Genomic DNA, 26,274 nt, shown 5'->3' with positions numbered 1-26,274 from the left:
TGTAACTAGAATTCTTTTTTTTATTGGGTTTCCCTTTGTTGAAAACAGCTGGTGAAGTGCCACAGTCTTACTGTAATTATTTCTCCTCCCCTCATTCATAAGGCTATGGATGTCCTTGGTTCTCAGGATGCCAGTGTATGGTCCCCCAGCCTAGCAGCTCCAGCAAAGTCCACCCCCACCCCACCCCAACATACTGCATCCATGCTAACCTCTTAAAAGTGAGGTACAACAGGGCAGCATTTTTTTTTCTTTAAAACTTATAATATGTACATACATATGAATCTTCACCTGATTTCCAAAAAAAATACACTCTTATTACAAAATCGTAACAAAGACCAGACAGTGTTTTCGTTCTTCGGAGTGAATTCTTGACCAATCGGAAAACCTGATTTCAGATTTGCAAGGATTTCTTCTCAAAGTATTTCGATATGTAATAACGGGGCAGGGAAATCAAAGGCAGTGGTTATACTGAATTTTTGAATACAAACAATGGAAATTAAAATTCTTTTAAGACAATTAGGTCAATAATAAAATATGCACATAAGCCGTGATCTGTTTTTTTTTTTTCCGTTAGTTTTCTAACAAATAAACATAGCGATCTTTTTCTAGGCTTTACACCATAATGCGTTTGATTGTGATCCGTCGTTCTGTTTCAACGTGCGCTTGAAGGACACGGATTAAAAATAAAATAAAATAAAATAAAATAAAAGGGACAAACAGCATTGTGGAGGTACTGGAGCAACCCGACTCTGAACAGCACAGCTCACGAGACTGTATTTTTTCAGATTGTAGCAGTATCAAATTTGTAATAGAATCCAATTTTAAATAAAAAGAAATAAAATAACAAAACAAAACAAAAAACAAAAATACGCTGGCACCTGTACCCGTAGATTCATTCGGTGCCAAGTCAAGACAAACCCCTCTTCATTAGCGGAGAGTCTCTCAGAAGGCTTGCTGGGCCGGGTTGTAGTTGAACGTCGATGGGACGAGTGGCCGCTCTTCAAGCTTGTCGTACTCTAGGTGAAATTCCTACGGTTTAAACAAAGTATGGTTGGAAATCAGACTGATCTTTTTTTTGCCACTGTGGATTCATTGCATAAGGGACTATCTGGTATCTGCAACGGTGATTAAAAACAACCTATATTATTACCTTGGCTACTTTTCTCCAGTTAAGACAGTCGAAGAAGTAGTACGTCCCCCTTTCATAGGTGTTGGCCTTCATCACAGGTTCCATTCCCGGTGCTCGTGTGATCCACACCCTCTCTTCTTTGTGGTACCTCCAGTCACGATTGAAACTGTGGAAAAATGTAAACGTGGAATCTGCCATTTCATTTCTGCCACTAGCAACACCAAACAAGCAAGAAACGGTGAAATGAGACCTAAAATTCCCCGAACATGCAACATGTGCAATAAAGTAACAGTAGCAGACTTTTTTTTTTAGCATTCTAATAGCTATATGTTGTGTGTTATATTTTTCTGTACTGAACACACAATTATGTTAGAAGCTATAAAAGCATGCCCCTATGCAGTCCTGCCGTCCTGATGATCCCTGTTTGAGCGATATCTGTACGATGATGGAATTCATTCGTTTTCTACCGCTTATCCGAACTTCTCGGGTCACGGGGAGCCTGTGCCTATCTCAGGCGTCATCGGGCATCGAGGCAGGATACACCCTTGATGGAGTGCCAATCCATCGCAGGGCACACACACTCTCATTCACTCACACACTACGGACAATTTTTACAGAGATGCCAATCAACCTACCATGCATGTCTTTGGACCGGGGGAGGAAACCAGAGTACCCGGAGGAAACCCCCGAGGGTTTCCACATTCACTCCACAAACACAAGGCGGAGGTAATCATGATAAAATATAAAAATATAAAAATAATCATGATAAAATATAAAATAATCATGATCTACAGCGGGGGGTGCACGGTGGCTTAGTGGGTAGCACGTTCGCCTCACACCTCCAGGGTTGGGGGTTCGATTCCCGCCTCCGCCTTGTGTGTGTGGAGTTTGCATGTTCTCCCCGAGCCTCGGGGGTTTCCTCCGGGTACTCCGGTTTCCTCCCCCGGTCCAAAGACATGCATGGTAGGTTGATTGGCATCTCTGGAAAATTGTCCGTAGTGTGTGAGTGTGTGAGTGAATGAGAGTGTGTGTGACCTGTGATGGGTTGGCACTCCGTCCAGGGTGTATCCTGCCTCGATGCCCGAAGACGCCTGAGATAGGCACAGGCTCCCCGTGACCCGAGAAGTTCGGATAAGTGGTAGTGAATGAATGAGTGATCTACAGCACCAGGCTTATTTCAGGACTACTTGTATATCTAATTAACCAAATGAAGATTGGCAACATAAGAGCGAGGAAAAAGGAAGCTGTGGAAAATAAACTAAAAGAAATGGGGAAATTGTTATTTGACATAAAGAAATTGAATATATCTGATTAAAAGACTGTAAAGAAAAGACGAAGGAGGAACCTGATTCAACACACAGAGGAACAGACACTGTACCTAGACAGTTGGATCAAGACCCATCATCTTGCTGAAAGAAGATTATATAATTGTTTTAAGTTCTCTTTTCCATTTTTTTTATAATGATAAGTTTCATTTACCTTTATATGAGTGTATGTAACCATTATGTGATTAAGAAATTATATAATTTTCATTGGTATGTTTTAGATATTAAGACAAAGAGTAACACTTTTGAGTGAAAGCTTAAAAAGGAAATCACAAGGCTTTGTGTCAGCAACTTTGTGCCAGCAGAATAAGAACACACAGTCAGCCGTGCAGCCTAGGAGACTTCTGAGGATGTTTTGCAGAAGAATGAGATCATGAGAGACCTGACAGGATGCTGACAGAAGCAGAATGACCGTTATGAGATCATACTAATAAATGGTATAAATACGGTTTTAGAACCAGTTATCGGTGTGCATCAGTGTTGTAATGTAACGAAGTACAAATACTTCGTTACCGTACTTAAGTAGAAATTTCACGTATCTGTACTTTTCTTCGCTATTTAAATTAATGTCAACTTTCCCTTTTACTCCACTACATTTCCTAGATAAAATGTATACTTTTACTCCGCTATATTTCCAATAAGCATCTTCGTTACTCGTTACTACAAAATAAAATCAGAAGAAATGTGTGAGACTGCAAATAAAGGGAGGTTTGGCGAATCACTGCTCCTAGATTGCATTACGCACATCCGCGCGCGCTACGGAGAAGCACAGGCACGTGCAGCGTGCACGCGCAGTCAGAGCTGGGGGCGTTTATTCGGCTGAAAGCCGCAAATACGGCAATCAAAAGCAGTGAAATTTCCCTATTCTTATTACCAGAGTTGTAGCACAAACAAAATCTTAATGCAAACAATCCATTCAATACTAAATAAAAATAACATTTATTGATTTGGTCTTTGTCTTGTGAATATTTGTTTATTAATGACGTCATTCATTGGACACACTGTTTGTACAGAATGCACACATACATGAACTGATCTGATTCAAGACTGGCATCATTACATCATGCATAAAATTTTGGTGTCCACTTTTGCCATTTAATAATACCATAACTTTTGGCTTACTATGTAGTCATATAATATATAATATAAAACTCTTCTTCTTTTAAATTCTCACTGAAGGCTAAAACCACTAAAGATGAAACCCTAGAACTGCCCCTGCTCTTATACCTACTGAAAATCACTGAAATTTTACTTTTTACTTTTACTTCAAATACTTAAGTAAATTAAATATCAGAAAATGACTTTTGACACTTAGGTTCAGTAAATATCAGATACTTTAAGACTTTTACTTGAGTAATATTCTAAAAGGTGACTTTCACGTCTACCAAAGTCTTTTTCTAGTACGATACTTGTACTTTTACTCGAGTATTGCTTTCTACTACTTTATACAACACTGTTGTGCATTCACCTTGAGGCAAGCTCACTGTGTTATACTTTGTGATTGCTTATAGAGGGTGCATCAGGAGAACAAACGCAGGCTTACACTTGGAGAGTGTAATTTACATTACATATATTACACACGTCTATTTGTATTACACAGCTTTTAATAAAAACAAGGCCTCCCATTGTGAGGATCCTGAAAAGACAAAAAGGTCTAAGTCTGACTCCTTCATCTAAAGATTCAATCAATAGATTAGGTAGAAGAACTTGGAGCAGAACCTTTGTTAGAAGACCGAGGGACTTCGAAGGACATCTGCGTTCAAGGTAAGAGCAACTCTGATAGTTGATCTTGTGTTTTCAATACTAACCCGTGCAAACTAGGACACATTCCTTAGTGGGATTGTGGAAGGGTTTCCTACGCAATCCGAAAACAAGTGTCACTAAAAGACACGTATGTCAGTATAAATTACTTCACGGTATGCTGGGGTCAGGGGCCAGACCATTCATTTCTTCTGTGCTATAATTACCTGTTAAAGCTGGACTGCAGGTCTAGGGTAGTGGTAACAGAGGGTTAAGAAGTACCATTTAAAACATGAACAGTGGACTGTTATGGGATACTCTGACTGACTGTAAAACAGATCAAGTTCCAGTCTTCTAAAGGTGCTCCACATAACTAACCCCTTGGCTAGGTCACCCATGTCCATCCATAGGCCTGCAGGAAGACTGCAGTTAATCTGTCCACTACCAGAGCTTGCTTCTCCATCATAAACATCACTAGTTTTTTTAAGAGTCTTGATAGTTAATGGAAAACACCACCATGTTCAGCATTAGCATGTGACCCCTAACCTCTATCCTTTCTAGAGGTATCCTTTCTTACTAATTTCTCGAATTTCCCTTTCGGCTCCGATGAACATGCAGTGCACCAATGCCTCAGAGTGATACTTCCTTTGTAATATAGGCTGATACCAGTGTTGGTCAGTAACGTGTTACTGTAACGCAGTTACTTTTGACAGTAACTAATAATGTAACACATTACTTTTTAAATAAAGTAACCCCGTTTCCGTTACCATGCGGTGCGTTTGTCTGTTACTTTATAAATTAATTCATTTCTGCTGAAGTGTAGCCTACAGACTAACCTGTTTACAGCAGCGACGCATTGTAGGATTGGTGGATGCCAAACTGTAAACACGAAGACGCCGCACTGTGGGTGTGTTTCCGTTTATTCAAGTATGTGCGGCAGTAATGGTGAGTCGAGGCGAGAGCAATACGAGTTTCTCTAAGTGGAAATATGCTCATTATTTCACTTTAGTTAAGCATAATGTCAAAAACCTTTTAGTCAAATGTAAGCTGTGTCTTTCTTGTCCGAAGGTCCTATCTACTGCCATAAACAGCAACTCCAATCTGGAGGTAGAAACTACACGCCTCGATGAAGCTAGAAGCTAACCCGGTGTCGGTGGACACACTCGAAGTGACTCAAACCCCTATAGCCAAAGAACAGCGACTAGATTTTAACCGGACTGTTAGCCAGAGACAGTTTGTATTGACCATAACGCATAAAAAGACATTAATGCGAACATTAAAGAACGTTCTTTATAAAAGTTACTTTTAACAGTAACACGTTACTTTTTGGTGTAAATAATCACCAAAGTAATTGAGTTACATTTTGAATGAAGTAACTAGTAACGGTAACTAGTTACTATTTCTTAGTAACTAGCACAACACTGGCTGATACACACTGAGCATTCAGCCAATATTTGCAACATTATAAGAGTTACAAAGAATAACATGTCAGCAAGATGCAGTGAGTCTGCACACGAGTGATTTGTGTGCGCTTGCATCCATAACTGAAATGGCACTGTCGAGACGGCTTTTACTTCAAGAAAGCCTCGAGTGAATTGTTTTGTGATTTACAGACACTGGCAATGCAAGACATCTAAGGTGAATCGCATAAACATTTGTTTGCCCAAGTTAGCCCAAAGGATAGGGTACATCTCTCCGATGGTGTAAAAACAAAAAGAAAGATCACCTGTACTGCAGAATCAGTGTAAAAGGCTTTTTTAAAATAATAAGGCTTTTTAATAGAGCGTCAAGCACTCTATTACACATTCTATCTATTAAGCAAGTTCGATTAGACCATCCTTAAAAATATTATTGTTTGCCGTAACCCGACCGACCCTGTCAATTTAGGACCGACTCAAATTATTTTAATTTTTTTTGCTTTAAGTCCGACCGACTTGCCGGTTGTAAATTTGCGTTAAGGCCGACCAATTTTTTTTCTCTTCTTTCTCTTCAAACAACTAATACAAAAGCAATAAAATAATATTAATTATATTTTAGTAAGTATTGTAAATATATAAATTGCCTAGGCCTACATACAAACGAAGGCTACGTTCTTTCTTTTAAATAAAAACCCGTGACGTCATCTATGTTTACACTATTGGTTACCGGATGCCACACTATGGCCTGTGCGTTCGCTTCCTCTCATTCTCTCTCATTTACTGTCAGAGTCGACGGTTCGCGCTCGGTAATGATGGCTGCGGCTGCAGTAAACAAAATGTTTGCAGTCACCGTTCAAAGTCATACGTGTTCTGGCACCATGATACATCTAAAACAATCATTAAAACAGCTCGACACCGCTTTAACTTGGCACGAAGTTCTGGAAAAACTGTCCAGCATCAAAATAAGGTTTGCAATGATGCGCCGGAAGGCACAGGTTGAAGACCCAGTCAGTGACATCACGATATGCTAATTTGTTTAAAGTCATAACTACGTAATCACCATCACCAAATTGTACTTTTTTTTTTTTTTTACATTGAAACTTATAAAAAAAATATATATAGACCTACCTACCGACCCTCTTTTTTTACTGTTACTGCAAACCAAAATATTTTTAAGGATGGCCAGAGTCCCATAAAATGGCACGTGTTTCAGCTTTAGTAACTTGGGCACCTAAAGGGTAGCCTGCTCTCTCAAAAGTCTAATTTATATTCTGTCCAGAAGGAAGTCATTATCTAGTGCTTCCTGGTCCCACGTCAAAGAACCATCCGGGTATCTGTAGTCTCCACCAGGGTGGGTACAGTTAGAGAATGAGAAGCAGCCAAAGTTTATTAGGCTTTGGGTATGAGAGACAGCTGTACTAAGCTCCTCCGAGTTCTGCACTTTAATGGTGCTAACAGCTCTTGCACTTGCCCCATGCCTGTTGCCACTACCTCTTCCTTTCTACAGTACACTGTGAAAGTGATCATTAATCCCATTCCATGGGACTGCCCATTTTATGTGGCGAAGGATCTTACTTTTTTCTTTCTAAATGGAGACTTCATAGAAAGGATGATGAATAGTTAGCAAAATTTACATAGCTATTAGCTACTAGCCTGGGCTCCTTAATTTGCTATAGGTAACACACAAGAAAGTGAGCTCATCAGAATACTCCACTAGTGCTTGAATATATTTTACATATCCAAAATGGTACCACATCATTTAGAAAAAAAAATGAAGGACTGATCATACGTACAGCTCGACTGCCGCTAAAAGCTGCAGCAGGTCTCCACCATTCATGTAGTAAAGGTAGAAGAGCAGGTCTTCTCCGTATCGTGTGAGTTTTACTGCGGCAAGCTGTGGAGGAGAAGAGGATAGAAAGTCTATTATCTTAACTTTGTCCCAAACACTACAAAATTGCCTCTGCTTCAGTCACACACATCCACAACAAGCGTGTTCCCCAACACAATCACGCTAATAGAAAGGCAGAACTCAACTTCCATCTATGGGGCCCAGTAATGGCTCTACAGCTATCGCCCGCTTTGAATAATGCTTGTTTGGTGTTGCTAGTGCACACAAACAGGGTACATGGTGGAGGGAAAGGATAAAAACAACAGCATTAGCTGGTCAGCAGATCAATTCATACAGTTTACCTCATTAAAAAAGACAACCTCAGTTCTAACGGAGAAACTATTATGTGGTACACATTTGCTCGGGCATCTGATCAAGAATTAAGAAGAAAAGGTGGGACGCTGAACCAAGAGTGTGAAAAAGAATGTGTGCCAAACCTACCTTGTCTTTTATCTGGATGTTTGTTAAATATTCTGATGGAACGTGAAAGTCTGCAAAAAGAGAGAGGATTTGAATGTTATTGAGCCACATGCTGTACAGCACAATCAATATTAGGGTCTGCACAAACAAGGATATGAAAAAAAAAAAGCTATTCGGCTACAGGATTGGATTTTAATTAATTGGCAACAATTCACTTTCAAATTTTTTGAAAAGAGAGAAAGAAAGAAAAAGTCCTACAGTGTCCAGAATTTTAACCAGCGTGCAGTATGAGGTATGAGGTATGAAGTATGAGGTATGAAGTGTGAGGTATGAAGTGTGAGGTATGAAGTACGAGATATGAAGTACGAGGTATGAAGTACGAGGTATGAAGTACGAGGTATGAAGTATGAGGTATGAAGTATGAAGTATGAGGTATGAAGTGTGAGGTATGAAGTATGAGGTATGAAGTGTGAGGTATGAAGTATGAGATATGAAGTGTGAGGTATGAAGTACGAGATATGAAGTACGAGGTATGAAGTACGAGGTATGAAGTATGAGGTATGAAGTATGAAGTATGAGGTATGAAGTATGAGGTATGAAGTACGAGGTATGAAGTACGAGGTATGAAGTGTGAGGTATGAAGTGTGAGGTATGAAGTGCGAGGTATGAAGTATGAGGTATGAATTGTGAGGTATGAAGTGTGAGGTATGAAGTGTGAGGTATGAAGTATGAGGTATGAAGTATGAGGTCAGGCACTCACCGATATCTTGAGGCCGACAAGGTGTGGAGGACCAAGGAGAGGCAAACTTGGGATAAAGGTTTCTGCGAAATCACAAAATATCATAAATATAAAGTTGATCTTTTCTGTCAAGAACAACACAAGAGTTAATGCAGAGTCAAAAACTTCTGCTCTGTACTGCTTTATACTGTATAGCACAGAATGAAAAGGACAACAGGAAGTTCCAGTTTTAACTGTAACTAAAATCTTACAGTTATTCAAAACCACATTTTAAAACAATCCGAAACCTGCGATAGTTTCACGAGGGACATTAGACGAGTGATTTGTTAAAGCAGTATTAATAATAATAAGGAATAATCTGTTGATTTTAATGGGACTGGAGTCAGTAAACATTAAAATAAAATGTTGGTGAAACACCTTGGAATCCTTCAAGAGTACTGTTGAGCATTCTCACCAAGTGCTTGTGATTGGAATGGTTACGGCTAGCATAGCAAAATAGGCTAACACTTACTCTGGTGAGTTAAGGTTGAGGCCGAGCGTGGTCAAGTCGCTGCCCAACGCTAAGTGAACCATGCCCGGATCTGTCTCTGCTGCCCGAATAAACATCAACAAGCCAATCATCCCGAACTGATCTGTCACCATGCCAGATGGAATGTTCGACACTTGGCCTGGGACAAAAAATAAAAAGGAATAAAGGGGAAAGAAGAAGAAACCACAGCAAAATAAACATGCCTCTGTTTACACAATCAGTTGTATTCATTTAGATAACCGAGACCCTCACCATCAGGTAGCACCTGGATTCCTTTCTTCTGATGATTGTTGTTCTGTTGCGTTAAGCTCTTGTCTCCTGGGAACTTGAGACCATCGACGTTTTTACCGCACAAGGAGTTTAAGTTCTGTGATGGAAAGAAGCAAGCGGTAAAGCTTAAAGACGACAAAACTGAGTCCAGAACTGTGTTGTTCCAGAGGAAACACACTGATTATGGGATGTGCTCCAGAAAAAAGGACTAACTACTAAAGTTTGAAAGTAATGTTTGGATAAATTTTGCTAGAAATAACCTGCAAGCTCAATTAAAATGTTGAGTTTTAGGAAATAGAATCATTTGATTTGATAATACAGTTTGGTGTCTGTATAAATCTTAGGAGGTTTTTACACCTGGTCACTTCCTGCATTTTCTGTGATCAGATAGCTATTGGATATAAAAGACCAGGTGTAAATGCCCTCCGAAACATTTTCGAGACGGATATAAATCCGATGGTACAAACCCCTTCAGGAGGTGGTCTGGGACGTGTTTCAGATGAAACTGGACAGGTGTAAATAAATGTGGTTGTTTGAGCCATATACGTCAGCGCTATACTCCTCCCAAACGGAAGTACGTCACTCGCAGGTGATCTTTCACCCAGGCGTCTCGTCAGGTCTTAAAACGCACTGCTGCCGCCAGCGAAAACGCAGCAAACGGTAAACGCTGTTTTTTGTACAGTAGCATAAACGTCGTAACAAGTTTTTTCTTTTTGATTGCATTCTGAAAAGCACGTACACCAAAGCGTGTTCCATTTCAATTACCCCGGAAATGAGGTCATATATATTTGCATATTGGGCGGGAGTAGAAAGATCGGATCGATATCCGATTCGCCGAGACGCATTTATGTGGCCTGATGTAAATGGAATAGTTTTAACAAATCAGATAGCAATCGGGTCAGAGACAACACACGAAGTGACCGGGTGTAAAAAGGCCCTTAATTGTGAGATAAGAAATGGTTCACACAAAACTAAAGGTGATCTGTCAGAATAAGTGAGTATTGATTTGCAGTCAGGCTTCTCTCTAAGGGGACAAGTGAACGCAAAACACCTCCCGGAGCACCAGTTTTCCATTCATCTGTAACCTATATGCGTATATGCCATAAATCATACGCATTCTCCTATAACGTGACTATCCCAAGTGGAGATCAGGGACCATTAATTATAGGACTAGAATCCTGAGTGAGATATAACATAAATATAGTCCTACGAATCACACATCACATTTAGCTGTTATACTGTTATGCTATCATGGGTTAAAGCTAGCACATGGCTTCTTTACGTTTATACATTTAATAATGGTTTTATGAGGGGACCAAAACTGTTAACACTCACCACATTTAACGAGAGCACTGATATGACTAACAGGTCGATCTGCTCGGTACTTCAATACGGTGTACACGAGATCCTATTAATAAGCTCTAACAACCGGTCGGGTTTGTCAGTTTAGTCGGGTTTACGTATCGCAGATCACAACATACGGTGGATTCAGAGAGCTTCATTTTTTTTCAATTTTGTTAAATGAAAACAGAATTCTTCTAATCGCTGTAAATTAATTCAAAATAATAATAAATCGCATAACATGTCACCTTTGTAGCGACACTTGAAACTTAGCTCAGGTGCCTCCCAATTTTCTTGAGCATTGCTAAGATGTTTCTACACCTTGATGCGATTCTACCTGTGGTAAATTTACAGTATTTTCTGGACCATAAGGCGCAGTCTCAATTACGAGGTCTATTTCTGTACTTAACCCATACATAAGGTGCACCGTGTTATAAGGCGCATGCTAAAACATACAGTCTACAAAAAAAGGTAACGGAAGCAAAACAATGAGTTTAGTTGAACTTTATTCTACTATTTAACAACACACATTATTCTTTAATCAATCTTCTCCCACAAATCCATCAAAGTCCTTATCTACTGTGTACATTTTCTTGCTTCCTCCACTTCCGAACCATAGATACATTGATGTTGAATTCTTTCAGCTGCTCTATTCCCATTTACAACCGTGTAACTTATAGCCTGGAGTTTGTATTGTGCCTCGTAAGCATCTGATTTTTATTGGCGGATAGCAAACCAACTTAAGGCGCATTTACCGCCACCTACTGGACTGGAGAGTGGAGCGCATAATGGTTAGGAAGAAACAAATGTTGTTTTGCAACATACCGGTAGTTATACTGTACCTACCGGAGGCGTGGCGGAGGTAAGCGTACGTACTGTACGTATTACGTAATGTCCTCTGATTGGTTTATTGCTGCCAGCGTACGTAGTGTATGTATTACGTCCCTGTGTCAGCGGGAAATGGTCTGACATTCAATCAAGCGGAGCGCTGACCAAAGTCACACAACAACATTTTTTACAGATTTTTGGAACTCGGTGCACACACAAGGTGCACAGGATTATTTGGCGCATGGCCGATTTTTGAGAAAATTGAAGGCTCTTAGGTGCGTCTTGTAGTGCGGAAAATACCGTAATTGATTGGACATGATTTGGAAAGGCACACAACTCTGAATATAGGGCCTCAACAATGCATATCTGAACATCCACCAAGCCGTTAGGTCAAAAGAACTGCCCTCAGAGCTTAGCGACAGGACTCCTACATGGCATAAATCTGCGCACTGAAGATTCCCAAAACACACCATGACTTCCATTATTCTCAAATACTCTTCAAAGACTTGGTCACCCTTCCAAGCTGAGCAATCGGGGTAGAAGGGCCTAAGTAAGAGAACTGACCAAAAGCCTGATGGTCAGTCTGACAGAGCTCAAGAGATAGTGACGTGACATACGGCTAAGTACGGTGACACATACTCAGAATTCGTTCTCTGCATTTAACCCATCCAAAGTGCACACACACAGCAGTGAACACACACACACCGTGAACACACCCCCGGAGCGGTGGGCAGCCATTTATGCTGCGGCGCCCGGGGAGCAGTTGGGGGGGAATCAGTGCCTTGCTCAAGGGCACCTCAGTCGTGGCCGGCCCGAGACTCGAACCCACAACCTTCGGGTTAAAAGTCAGACTCTCTAACCATTAGGCCACGACTGCCCCTCATTTTATATATATATATATATATATATATAGATATATAGATAGATAGATAGATAGATAGATAGATAGATAGATAGATAGATAGATAGATAGATAGATAGATAGATAGATAGATAGATAGATAGATAGATAGATAGATAGATCCTGTGTGAAGATGGAACAAAGAATAACCATCCCTGCAGCCCTCCACCGATCTGGGCTTTATTTCAGAGTGGCTAGACAGAAGATCCTCCTCAGTGGAAAAAAAAAATGAGAACCCACTTGGAGTTTGCAAAAATGTTCCTGAAGTACTCTCAGACTGTGAGGAACAAGATTCTCTGATGTGATGAAACCAAAATTGAACTGTTTGGCCTTGATTCTAAATGTTATGTCAGGAGAAAGCCAGGCACCGTTCATCGGATGCCGAATATGATCCCAACAGAGAAGCATGGTGGTGGCAGCATCGTGCTATGCGGGTGTTTTTCAGCAGAAGCAAGGACTGGGAGACTGGTCAGAGTTGAGGGAAAGTTGAATGAAGCAAAGTACAAAAATATTTATCAAGAAAAACCCTGTTCCACAGCATTCAGGACCTCATACTGGCCCATAGGTTTACCTGGCAGTCCACCGACGGTCCTTGAGAGGATTTGCAAAGAACAAATGGCAAAAAATCCCCCAATCCAAGTCTGCAAAGCCTGATGTGTCATAACCCAGAAGACTCAAGGCTGCAATTGCTGCCGATGGTGCTTCAACTAAATACCGAGTAAAAAGATTATATATACGTACGTAGATTTGATATTTCAGTTCTATTCCTTGTTATAAATTTACAGACATTTCAAAAATTCTGTTCTCACTTTGCCATTATCGGGTACTGAGTGTAGATTACTGAGAAAACAAAAATGAATTTGAACAACTGTACTTTCAGGCTGCAACATAACAAAATTGAAAAAAATGATTCTTTTCGGAATCCACTGTATGTTCATTTTTGACACATTAACGCAAAATGCTTTCGAATGGTTTACTAAATCTAAACTTCGTTGTACATAAGGTTAATTGCATACTTTATAATTGCATGCGAAAGTACTGCAATGAATGTGTTTATATTTAAGTGCTGCTGTGCAATGTGAAGGCAGACTGGAGTCACCAATGACAGCACGAAGAACTCAGTACGGTGTAAACTGGTCTTAAGAGGAGCTCCGAACTGAACGAAACCTAATGAAAGTTTAATGATAATAATAATAACCTACTAAATATTTCATTAATTAATGTTATATGAAAGGAGCAGTTTGGCAAAAAGTCTTCAGTGACCTCATCTGCTTCTCAGGTGAGCCTAGGGCTTAAAGGCTATGGCTGAGATTAAAGGCAGGGTCTCCGATGTTTGAAAGCCAATGTCGACATATAAAATCACCAAAACAAACACGCCCCTAACCCAAATGGGTCCCACCCCTGTATCGATAGCTCCGCCCACACATACATACGTAACCCAGGCAACTACTGGACAGAAATGTGTCTTTATCATAGTTGAAGGGAAGAACTATACGAATGCAGATAAACAAACAAACAAAAATGACACACAAGCATAATCATGTAAAGGACAAAGGCATATATTAGTTCTGTGTAACAAAGCAAAACCAACGTTACTCACCTATCGAGAAGGAAAAAAGCGCCTCGGCGTCTTAAATAAAGTTGAATTTCCCGAGTCAATAACTCCTGAGCTAAACGCTGTTACTACACAAAACGCGGTTGTAGCTGCCTCTCTACATTACTACGATAGAAAAGAGGTGTTATTTGTGTAGTAACAGCGTTTAGCTCAGGAGTTATTGACTCGGGAAACTCCAACCTGTGAATATGTGGCCAACTTCCTGCTCCTTCAGTTCTCTCCAGCGCTGGAAAGCTGATCCTATATTAACACGTCCTACTTCTTGCCTTATCGTAAGCCTTTCTTCTCTTTCTTTCTTTGTTTTTATCCTCCATGTCGATGTTAAAACCGCTTTCTGCTAATGTCACACATGCGCACTGAACACTCTCTCCACCGCATATTGACAAGCCCCGCCCCTTTCTGCTCATTGGCTACACGTTTGTTTTGATTTTTGTTTATTATTCGGTCCGACTCAGTTTTCTGAAGCATTTCTCAAAAATCGAAGACCCTGCCTTTAAATATGGAAAGGAAATGTGTGTGTGCACATGTGTGTTTGTGCTCACTAAGCAGTTCTCATCACATACCGATTTGCTATCATCAATGCTACATTTGGGATCCTTATAGTTGTGTCCAGGAAGTGCAGGAAAGTCCTCATTGTGGATGGAGAAGTCTTGGGACTGCTCGTGTGTCGGCTTTGTGATCATTCCGACTGGAAAGAAAAATCAAAAGCTGATGAAGACCATAAAAACCTTCAGTGAGGGTATGATGATGTAAAAAGGTTCCACCTAAAAAGTAGAAGGAGCCTTTTTCTCTTTCTTTCCCTTACCATATGGAGCCCTCCCAGCCAGCGGGTTGATAAGTGGTGTCGGGTTGCCACTTCCTTCCCTTCGACTCCTATCGGCTAAGACAGGAAAATCGGACAGGTCCAGCCCGGTCACGTTTTCACTCCCGTCTACAAATAAATCTTTCCTTTAGCTTCAAAAAATGCCATGCACTGAGAAACAATTCAACTTTGTGTGTGTGTGTGTGGGGGGGGGGGGGGGTGTTTACCGGTTCCATTAAAGATGCTACTTGAGAATAAATTGTTTAAAGCAAACGCAGGATTCCGTCCCATTCCAAACCCCGACATACTGCACGGAGAGAAACGACACGTTAAATCATGGCAGCACATCCGATTTATACAAAAATATTCCTACATCTGTTTGCTTCGGAAATTCTGCTAAGTCAATGGAACTGTCTGTTAAGAAAGACGAGGCTTCTGTAGTTTTTTCTGTACTTTTTGACACAACGATTCACAACAGGCATGAATTTGCTTCCCGTCCTTTCAGAACAGGGTATTTGTACATTTAATGGCATGTAGCTATTTCTTATCTGCCACGTAAACATATCTGACTGTATGCATCATCTCTTTACTCTTCAGTCACCCTTGTGCGATTTTTGGCAAGAAAATGTCCTGGTTGTCAAGAAAGAGCAAAGAGGAGATCATTTCTAATATATTTAAGATGGTTTTAATACAAGCAAATACAAAGTACAGTTGAGGCCATGAGCTCTACACATACCTTAGACGAATATATCCACACTTTAACTCTCTCAACTGGTGAAAGATTCTTCATGTATCAGGTACCAAAGTATATACATTCACCATTAAGGGAGAATGACGTCTCTATAATATAAAAATCCCTGACCTAAAATCCTTAAAAAATCCAGAAACAACTAGTTAACTGTTTTATTGATAAGGAGAATAATCATATGGATGAAAGGATGTGAAGCATGGGGCTGGTAGCATCGTGATGTGGAGGTGTTTTGCTGGAAAAGGGAAAGATGTTCTTCAGAAAGTAGATGAGAAATGGAAGATTATCAAGAAATAAGAAAGGAACATCTCAAGAATTTAGACAGATAACTAAAACAAATTAAAAGACCTAACACAAAGTAGCTGATAAAGTGTGTGTGTGTGTGTGTGTGTGTGTGAGAAAGAGACCCACAACCCTGCCTGAGTTCCACCAGTTCTGTCAGGAGCAAAGAGCAAAATCTTCAGGAAGTTTGTGGAAGGCTACAACGAGAATTTGATTCAAGTTCGAGCTATTAAAAGGCAACACTGAGAAGGTTTGGCTCACTGATGAGTAAACAGAAGCTAGAATAAACCTGTCTCTTGGCTGTTGACCTGGAGATTGAGCGGATGCCCCAACTGACTAGCAATGTTTGGTATGGAATGTGTTGAGAATGAGATCGGTGGTAAACTTTTGGTCTTAGCTGTATTGTTTGGATAGATCTAGCAGTCTGGATTGTTTAACAGTGCGGAAATTTGGCAGGGCAGTACAGACAGGTAGCCCTGGGATGTGTGCTGGCTCACCTGTTGATAGTGAGTGACTGCCTGGCCTGCTGCTGTTTGGGCATGCAGATGGTGCTGGGTGAGCTGTGAGTCGGGCTTCCCAGGCCTGAGCTGCTCATGCTGTTGCTCCATCCGTTCATCGATATGCTCGACCCCGTCTGCGAGTGATTCAACATGTTCCTCGTGTTCGTCGGCAAAATTCCTCTGTAAAGATTTTTAATTATATAATCTGGAAGCAGATAACAGATGTATGTATGTATGGTTCCTTGATTGCCCCAACCCTGTCTCACCTACTCGGCGAGCTCGGAGTATAGAGGGACAATGTTGGGACACTGGTGGTAGCTGTGACGTGACTAGGTAACTGTGTGCTTTGTGCTAGATTGCGATTGAGTTGCACGTTGTTGTTCATCCCTCTCATCGGGAAGCCTAAATGATCTGCAGAGCGTCAAACAGTACGAGTTAGTAAGTCACATGCTTCCTAAGGACAAAGAAACAAAACCCCAAAATCTATAACAAAAGGGATGCCATCAATAGTGTAAACCCCCCCCCATGCAAAAAAATGTTTACAAATATCCAAACAAATAGTGAAAAAAGAATAAAAGTGCAAAACCTGGCAACTTTGCACAAGTGCTGGTATTAATTTTATTTGTGAAGTTCCAGCACTTCTTCAATTTCTGACCTTTACTAAATCTGCCAAAAATGTTTAACAAAATAAATAAACAAACAAAAAGTTATTCTTCACAAATTCCCTTTTCTTGTGTATCCAGTAGGTAGTATGGTATAGTAGGGTGCAGGTGTATAAGGTTTATACAGTCGTACTTTGCGAGCCATGTAAACCGCCCAGCTGTGACAGCTGACCCAACGATGACGGAGACGAAGATGACAGCATCTGAAAGAAGAAGATGGAGAAGAGGGTTACATTATGACAGACGTAAGTCAATTTGATTATTTAATTATTATACAGCAGTTGTTAGATTTGGTTCTCTAATCTGATTGGTTCCAAGACAGCCTATGTACAAGGCATACAATTTTCGCTACTAATTTAAAGAACTGGTGTGTAAAAGTAGCATCACACATGCAATCGTACACATCATCATAGCTGTGATTAGCCTCAACGATCAATGTTGCGATTTGACCGGTCACTTCGATTGAACGGTGTTTAAATGTATTTAGTACTAATGTTTGTTTTTGTTTAACAATCTTCCAGTGCAATTGTAATTCCTACTTGGGAACTCAGGATGTTCTTCCTTAATCCTGAGTCCAGCAAGTGAGATCAAATCAACATGGCTGCTCGTAGCATTTAACAGTAAACAAAGCTGCACTTCTTACTTTAAATACGATTTACTGTATTGTAATACACAATCACTCATTTTAGATCAATCAGCATACGGCCTAGTTTTGAGGAGGAAAATCACTCATTACAGTTAGCTGATTAGCTTCTTGCTAACATAAGATAAACACTGAGGTTTTTCACTGTGTAGCTCAAACGCACAGAGGTCAAAAATCCTCCAAGTCTGTTTGCTGTTTAATACACGTCTCTTAGATTAAAATGTTATTGCAGACATTTATATTCCTGTGTTGTTGTTTTGTTTTGTTTTTTAACATCGTACATCTTTTTCAGATCGATGTGTGAAAATCGATGGCTGGCTGTAGTACAAGTTGTCGTCTGGGTATTCATTATCAAGCCCCTCCATAAACTTCTTTCTGGTGGCACTAAACATGCCTTAGTCACCTGTGAAGGAGAGAAAAATGAAATGATTTCTGGTCAATCCGATACCAACAAACCACACATTTTTAATAAGCTATTATACTATAGACTCTGTACTCTGTGACTATTTTGATACGAAGTGTGTCAGTAGACTTTAAGGGACAGTGTGGAGTGAGTGAGTGAGTGAGTGGGTGAGTGAGTGAGTGAGTGAGTGAGTGAGTGAGTGAGTGAGTGAGTGAGTGAGTGAGTGAGTGAGTGAGTGAGTGAGTGAGTGAGTGAGTGAGTGAGTGAGTGAGTGAGTGAGTGAGTGAGTGAGTGAGTGATTGAGTGAGTGAGTGAAAGAAAGAAAGAAAGAAAGAAAGAAAGATATACACATATATCCCATAAAGGATTGCTATAAACAGAGATTTAATATTCTTTACAATATGCGTTACATGTTCAATATATCTTAACATAATAAATACATTTATAAACTGTCCCAGAATTCGTATTAATAAACAACGTCTCTGGCGAAAATGATCAGCTGCAACATAATGTGCTCTGTAGTGAACCCTGATCCACAGCCATGTTCTTACACACTGTATATCATGGCACTTTTTGGGGTCATTTAAAAGCTACCCAGGAGCTCTTTTTAACTTTTATAACCGGCTATAATGCTTGCCAGCTGTTGTGATTCAGAGATATCTGTCACTTCAGATATCTCCGGATAAGTCTAGATGATCTCCGTAATGTTACACAAAGAACGTACATTTTAACTCTACAGTGTGTACAGATAGGGTTCTCTTTGTGTTCAAACATTGCAACCGCATTAAATGCCGAATTAATAGAACGCTGAATTCCACAATGTAAACATACAAATGCAGCACTTATATATAATCATATCATCACCGCACCAAATTTCCAAGAGTCACTTATTTCTATCATACGGCGACGTCGCTATAAGTCCGTCTCGATTATTAACTCGATTTTCAATCGAGTTAATAATCTTATACGTAAACTCAAAAGCACAAGAACAAGTTTTTCTGAATTTACCAGATTTCCATAAATAAAATTTCTTGTCAAGTTGAAATTTTTTACAAATAAATCAGTCATTGTTTAAATTGAAAACAAAACAAAAAAAGGCCTATTTTTACTTATTTTACACGATTTATTTGTAAAGTAAACACCCAGTGTATCCTGTCTTAGGCTGATTATTGACACATAAACATGTACAAATTTTAGTCGGTGTTAATTCAATATTTCTCAAAATTATGTCATAATACATCAATGGGTCTTAAAGTTATATTTAATGTTCTTATAATTATTATCCTGTCACTGAAACTGACTGGTTTTAACCATAACCTCTATAACAAGTCTTTCTGCATATAATATCACAGTGCACTTTACTGTCATAGTGAATAATACTAAATAATAACAGTTCAGAAAAAATAAATCTTTAATAAATAATGTGTAATGAGTGGAATTTATTTTAAAGCTAAAGTTTGGTTCCCGTCTGCAAAAGTATGAGATGTTTAGTCCTGTTATTCTGTGTTCAACAAATGTCTGTTTACACGACGAAAAAGGCTCAATTAATGTTATAAAATACATTAATTCCTTTGAGGATTTTAATAATCGAGTTTTATCTTTATTTTTTTTATTCACGGAAGTAAAGTTATCAACCGAATAGAGTGGAAAAATCCTCACAGCTTCAGACAAACTGTCAAAGTAAAAGTAAAACTATCATTTGATATACGACAATTATGTTCAGAAGCAAAATTGAGTTTAAATGTATTCTATATGATATGATTTAAAAAAAACTATTTCAGTTTATATTTGTGATTTACTGAGTCTCAGCGAGTGTAAACAAACTAGCATAGTAAACTAGCTAGCAGGTTGACTAGCTAGCTACCGGTGCTAATGTTATGCTAATTCAGAGAACCAAAATAAAGCAGTGGAATTATTGAGAGTTGTTTGGTTGAAATGGACAAAAGGCTCATGATTAGACTTTAGACGTGTCTAGTTTTAAAGAATCCTATTTAGCTTCGAGGCTAATTAGCATGTATGCTAAGCCGGAGCAGTGTACGAAAAGAGTCCGGCTTTACTGCTCTGTACTTCGGCTGTGCACACAAACCGCTCGGTGGTTCTGGACACTGAGGCGGTCTGGATGTTTTTACCAGGAAAGTTTTGGGAAAACTAGTGAGAAAGCAAGCAGTTCATCTGTTTATGTAACTCTGTGTGTGTCCCAGCTTCCAGTTCCGTCTCATTTTTCACGCTGCCCCCCTACACACACTCACACACACACACTCTCTCTCTCTCACACACACATATATATATATATATCCACACAAACACACAGAACCGAAGCGGGCCTTTAACTTCGAACATCAGCAAAAACACACAGAATCTATACTGCAGCTCCATGCATATTGTCTGTAGTGCAAATTTACACTCACCGCATTAATTTCTCTTTCCACGCTTAGATCCAAGATGGCTGTGTGTGTGTGTGTGTGTGTGTGTGTGTGTGTGTGTGTGTGTGTGTGTGTGTGTGTGTGTGTGTGTGTGTGTGTGTGTGTGTGTGTGTGTGTGTGTGTGTGTGGCCTTACCCCGACCTCCTGTTTGCTCAGTCCTACATCAAAACAAGCAGTTTTTTGAAATGGTCTAATGCAAAAAGTTGCATTTTAAATAAGGTTCAGTGATTAAAACACACTTAAATATTAAATATGATAGAAATGCTCTATGGTGGTGGGAGATGATGGTGATGGTGATGACAGGTTTTGAAGACAGGCAAGAGTGACATTTCCATCCCCTGATATCATTAGCCACGGTTGCTGACTACATCTAAAACACACACACACACACACACACACACACACACACACACACACACACACACACACACACACACACACACACACACACACACACACACATATCATAGTCTTTTTTCTCACCCTTTGCCTAGGACACAGGGTCACACATTTCTCATATACCCTACAGACAGAATCCTCTCTTTAATTCCTTTTTTTTTTAAAAAAACAAAACAAAAAAAACAACCTTTATTAGTTTTTACAGCATCTTATAATGCTGTATAATTCTGTACAAGTAAAGTCAAGAAGTCAAGAAGCTTTTATTGTCAGTTCATCCATATGTACCTGACGCAGTACACAGTGAAATGAAAAAACGACGTTTCTCCAGCGGTGCTACATAAAAATGACATAAAACAACACACGGCTAAGGAAATAAGTCCTAGCCACATAAAGTGCTGTGTGTGAAACCTATTGCAACAGTGCGAGACAAAAGACAGTGCAAACAGACAATACGAGACAAAATACACAAAATAGCACTGACCAGTGTGCATACTGTATATTATAAACAGTGTATAAAGTATATACACTTCTGTACATACACCTATTAGATTTATATCCCATTCTTTGCTACACTTTACTCTGTCTCCTCTGATCCTCTTTCATCATTAAGCTGTTTCTGTGCACAGAAGTCAAGACTTTCACTCTCAGGATAATTTTCCACCCCATCCCTTTTAAACTCTAGTTAACCAATGCAATTTGGTGTAAAAACAATGATGAAGGCAACCCTGCTGTCAACTGTAATGTCTGCTGCACCTCCTCCACTGAATAGGTTTATACTGTAGAGTGAGTATGGTGAAGTGTGAGTCTTGTCCCAATGGGCCTCTATCAGTGCTTGTGTAAAAAAAAGAAATAATAACCCTATGAATCTAAGTAGCACAGTGAGCAGATCAGTGAATCATTGACTGATGAGAGTGGGTCTCAGTCAGCTCTCATGCGGTGAATGAGAATATCATGTACACAAGTTAAGGCACTGGTAAGGACTCTGGCTCACTACACATTGGGACACAGATGACTCAGTTTATAAGCAACAAGCAGGTCTGATATACAGTATATTTCGCCAGTGAAGTTCACTGTCATGATCTCCTGATGGCAAAAGCTTTCTGTTTTTAAAGTGGCAGGATTGTTGAGCCGCACAAGCAACGGCTCTCGCAACATGCCATCGCTGCCGTGGTTGGACGCAGTCATTTTAAATTTACGGTCATTTTAAATTTCTTAAAAGATCCTGAGAGTTATGGGACAAAAAATCAACTGGTAGACCCAAAAAAATTTCACCAGTGAGCCGGAGGATCCGACCGGCTGTCCATGAAGACACAGGCCGAACCTTCGATCCAAACTAATTTGTAAGAGATGGGCTTAAAGAACAAAAAACGTCTTCAAAAGTCACGTCTCCTCCCACAACACAAACTTGCCTGTGTGGAATTTGCAAGGGAGCACCAAACATGGGACAATGAAAGATGGAAGAATTCTTGGATGAGAAAAAATTTTACCTGGATGGTTCTGATGGCTTAGAATGATACTGGCATTACAAGGAGATCCCACTGGAGATGTTTTCTACCTGGAACAGTAGAGGAGGCTCCATCATGATCTGGGCTGCTTTTTCCTTCAATGAGAATATGGAGCTTCAGGTTGTGCAGGTGTGTCAAACGGCAGACATGTGGACATGTTGCAGCAGGCGTCCCTCTTGACTGAGGGCCCTCGTCTGTGTGGTAATGACTGGGTCTTTCAACAGTACAATTCTGCAATTCACAATGACCCCCTGACAAAGGACTTCTTCCAGGACAATAACGTTGCACTTCTGGACCATTCTGCATGACCAAGCAGTTCTTACAACCTGGTTATGATCCACCAGCATGAAATGCAAATACTTGGAATGTTTCCCCCGGTCTTAAGTGTCTAAATTCAGGATATAAATGTTAAATTTTAACTTTAAATGTATCAAATGATCAAGCCAGAGGTGACGGTGGTGAGGAAAAACTCTCTGAGATGATATGAGGAAGAAACCTTGAGAGGAACCAGACTCATCCTCATCTGGGTGACACTGTAGAGTGTGATTATTAATCATCAATCACTAGTAACACAGTTAATAATGTGTCTTTAAGCAGGAAAAAAATCAGCAAACTCAGAGCCTGATGAGTCCATACAGGATTAATGTTTACATGTTCTAGCATTTGTTTTGCATTGGGAATGTGTTTATCAATGGTGTTAGTCACAACTGCAGATGTACGGCCTGTGGACGCGAACTGATATTTGGAGACGTGTTGAGGAATTGGAACATTTGTGTCATCTGTCTTACTGGGATTTCCTGGGCTATTCGTTTAAACAATAAACTCTCAAGACAAAAGAAAATGTCTTGCCCACCATCAATAGCAGTGTTTTACTGCACTGCACAGTGTCAGTAGTCACACCTGGAAGAAAGTAGTATAGATAGATAGAATAGAATAGAATGGGGCACGAAAGCCTTTATTATCGCCACATATACATTACAGCACAGTGGAATTCTTTTCTTCACATACCCCAACTGAGGAGGTTGGGGTCAGAGTGCAGGGGCAGCTATTATACAGTGCCCCTGGAGCAGGGAGGGTTGAGGACCTTGCTCAAGTGCCCAGCAGTGGCAGCTTGGCTGTGCTGGGCCTTGAATCCCAATCCTCCGATCAACAACCCAGAGCCTTAACTAATGTGATAGACAATGAGATGTTTGTCAGGTTTTTCCACTCCTTGTCAAAAAAGGATTCCAAATTTCATGTCAATATTAATCATATTCTGGAGCAGTTTCTATAGGATCTGTCTTAGGCAGAGACATTAATATCCTGTAGCAGCTCTTCTACACCATTTAATGCTGGGATCCATTTGGGTTCCTGTTCAGATCTATAAGGGAATTTAGTGTGATATTTTTAATAAAGTTGCTGTATAAGTATGTTTACAATATTGTATTGTGATTACCTAGAAAAAGACACATTTATCTGCCAATAACTATTCGATGGCACAGTATATGTTAGCTTTAAATAAAAGAAAGGACTAAAGTTTGGTGTTTCATGAATAATTATTATTCGTAATGAATAATATACATTAAGATTTTTACAGGATAGATTAAGATTCAAATCTTTCAGGATTTTCAGCAAGTTACCAATTTCAAGACATTATTTCCAATAAAATACAAATAAAGTTCCCATAAGATCCTAAAACTCAAATAAGATCATACAGAACAAACTGAAGCTCCAAACAGATTTATTATTAATTGAACGATGAAGTGAACCAGCATTTAACACCAGCAGAATCAGTTTGGGGATTTCATAAAATGAATAACAAATCATCATCATCATCATCATCATCATCATCATCACCATCATCATCTTCAGCAGCAGCAACACTCTGCTCATCGTCGTCATCATCATCATCATCATCATCACTATAATCATCACCATTATCATTACTATCATCATTATCATAATCAACACCATTATAATCACTATCATCCTAACCATCATCATCATCATTGTATCATCATCTTCTTCTTCATCATCATCATATTTTGGAAGACTATAATATTTTGTCTCTATCTCCAGTACAGTTCCAGAGGCTTATAGGATCGATGCCAAAGTGCACTGAAGATGAACTGAAGCTGTTCTGACTGACCGTGCTGGCCCAGAACCGTACTCAGTCACTTTATGTTGTTTTTACCTTTATTTATTCACCTACCTGCAGAGATGGGGGACTCGAGTCAATGACTTGACTCGAGTAAGAAAGTAAGTAAGTCGCAAATTTGACAAATATTAAAAAAAGACTCGACTTGACTTTGACTTGACATTCATGACTTGAGACTCGACTCGGACTTGAGTTAAATGATTCAGAGATGGGGACTCGACTTGACTCGAGTCAGACTTAAGTCGCAAATTTGAGGCTTGAGACTTGCTTGACAAATATTAAAAAAAGACTCGACTTGACTTTGACTTGACATTCATGACTTGACTTACTTGTGACTTGCACATGTGTGACTTACTCCCAGCTCTCTGTGTATATAGTGTAGGATGTAAAGTGTACGGCTATCAACAAGATTCTCAGCAAACTATTTGCATTCTTTCTCCTCCTTCTTCTTCTTCTTCTTCTTTTTCTTTTTTCTTAGCTGATGCTTTACACTTTCAATGGGCAAGCAGTAGATGTGCATAGGTATATTTTTATAGTAGCTCGTCACCCACGGCCTGCAAAAAACACCCAGGGGCAACATTAGTGTCTTTTGTTTTACTGACATGAATGCTTATACAAATTCTAATAAATAACCAAGAAATTATATATCGCCTCATAAAAATAATCAACAGATACAATGTCGCTTGAAAGTTTGTGAACCCTTTAGAAATTCCTATATTTCTGCATAAATATGACCCAAAACATCATCAGATTTTAACACCAAGTCCTAAAAGTAAACAAAGTGAACCCAATCAAACAAATGACCAACAATATTATACATCTTCATTTAATTATTGAGAAAAATGACTTGCGTGAATCTGTGACTTGCAATAGTATGTAAACCTTTGCTAAGGAGATCTGAAGTCCATGATCCTTACACCAATACAACATTTGTTCGACTGTATATTACAATCAGACCCCCAGTGTCACCCATATGAGGATGGGTCCGGTTCCTCTCAAGGTTTCTTCCTTTACCAATTTAAGGGAGTTTTTCCTTGCCACTGCTGCCTGAGTCACCTCAGACTTGCTCATAGGGGGATAAATACATACACATTGTGAACTATATATATATATATATATATATATATATATAATAATAATCTTGAATTTTTATTCTGTTAATTCTTTTTCTTTTATTATTCGTTATTTCTTTTATCATTCCTTATGTTTACCTTCTGCTCTGTGTTTATGTTCTGTAAAGCTGCTTTGAGACAATGTCTATTGTAAAAAGCGCTATACAAATAAACTCGAATTGAACTGAATTGAATTGCTTTCAGTAGCTGTTGTAGGTCTTTGTGCAGCAATCACTGTAATTAATGTAACTTATGGTCACTATTGCACAACAGCTTAGAAGAATTTTAATTTTCAATACAGACCCAAAGCATGATACTACGACCACCATGGTTCACAGACCCAAAGCATGATACTACCACCACCATGGTTCACAGACCCAAAGCATGATACTACCACCACCATGGTTCACAGATGGTGCTAAAACCACCATGGTTCACAGATGGTACTACCACCACCATGGTTCACAGATGGTGCTAAAACCACCATGGTTCACAGATGGTACTACCACCATGGT

The 26,274-nt window shown here is 39.6% G+C and overlaps 1 protein-coding gene across 4 annotated transcripts; it reads right to left on the bottom strand.

The window, feature by feature from the left end:
* LOC113645854 (CCR4-NOT transcription complex subunit 2-like) lies at window positions 1–20,871 on the bottom strand. Of its 4 annotated transcripts, none has more exons than XM_027151769.2 (15): window positions 20,742–20,871; window positions 18,062–18,183; window positions 17,271–17,340; window positions 16,742–16,886; window positions 16,473–16,655; window positions 15,173–15,252; window positions 14,949–15,074; window positions 14,707–14,831; window positions 9,441–9,555; window positions 9,171–9,327; window positions 8,681–8,742; window positions 7,942–7,991; window positions 7,406–7,506; window positions 1,151–1,295; window positions 1–1,029 (listed from the first exon to the last, which is right to left on the bottom strand). In XM_027151769.2, exons 2-15 carry the CDS (start codon window positions 18,170–18,172, stop codon window positions 943–945), a joined length of 1,557 nt encoding a protein of 518 aa, XP_027007570.1. In that variant the 5' UTR covers window positions 18,173–18,183; window positions 20,742–20,871; the 3' UTR covers window positions 1–942. The 4 variants fall into 4 exon arrangements, with proteins under 4 accessions (XP_027007570.1, XP_027007569.1, XP_027007571.1 ...); XM_027151768.2 differs by lacking the exon at window positions 20,742–20,871 and adding an exon at window positions 20,592–20,728; XM_027151770.2 differs by lacking the exons at window positions 1–1,029; window positions 1,151–1,295; window positions 20,742–20,871 and adding exons at window positions 7,646–7,715; window positions 20,592–20,728.
* Between the last annotated feature and the right edge of the window lie 5,403 nt (window positions 20,872–26,274).

The sequence above is a fragment of the Tachysurus fulvidraco genome, chromosome 19 (genome assembly GCF_022655615.1).
Source record: "Tachysurus fulvidraco isolate hzauxx_2018 chromosome 19, HZAU_PFXX_2.0, whole genome shotgun sequence".
Classification (NCBI taxonomy): Eukaryota; Metazoa; Chordata; class Actinopteri; order Siluriformes; family Bagridae; genus Tachysurus; species Tachysurus fulvidraco.
Note: the sequence above shows the minus strand (reverse complement) of the source record. Positions and strands in the feature narration are given on the sequence as shown.

Excerpts from the sequence above, each read along its gene's own strand:
- LOC113645854 (XM_027151769.2), bottom strand. The coding sequence starts at position 18,172 with ATGTTTAGTGCCACCAGAAAGAAGTTTATGGAGGGGCTTGATAATGAA. Across the intron at positions 15,253-16,472 it reads CAGTCACTCACTATCAACAG|TATGTCGGGGTTTGGAATGG; the intron begins GTGAGCCAGCAC and ends CTCTCCGTGCAG. Across the intron at positions 7,992-8,680 it reads TTGTCGGCCTCAAGATATCG|ACTTTCACGTTCCATCAGAA; the intron begins GTGAGTGCCTGA and ends CTCTTTTTGCAG.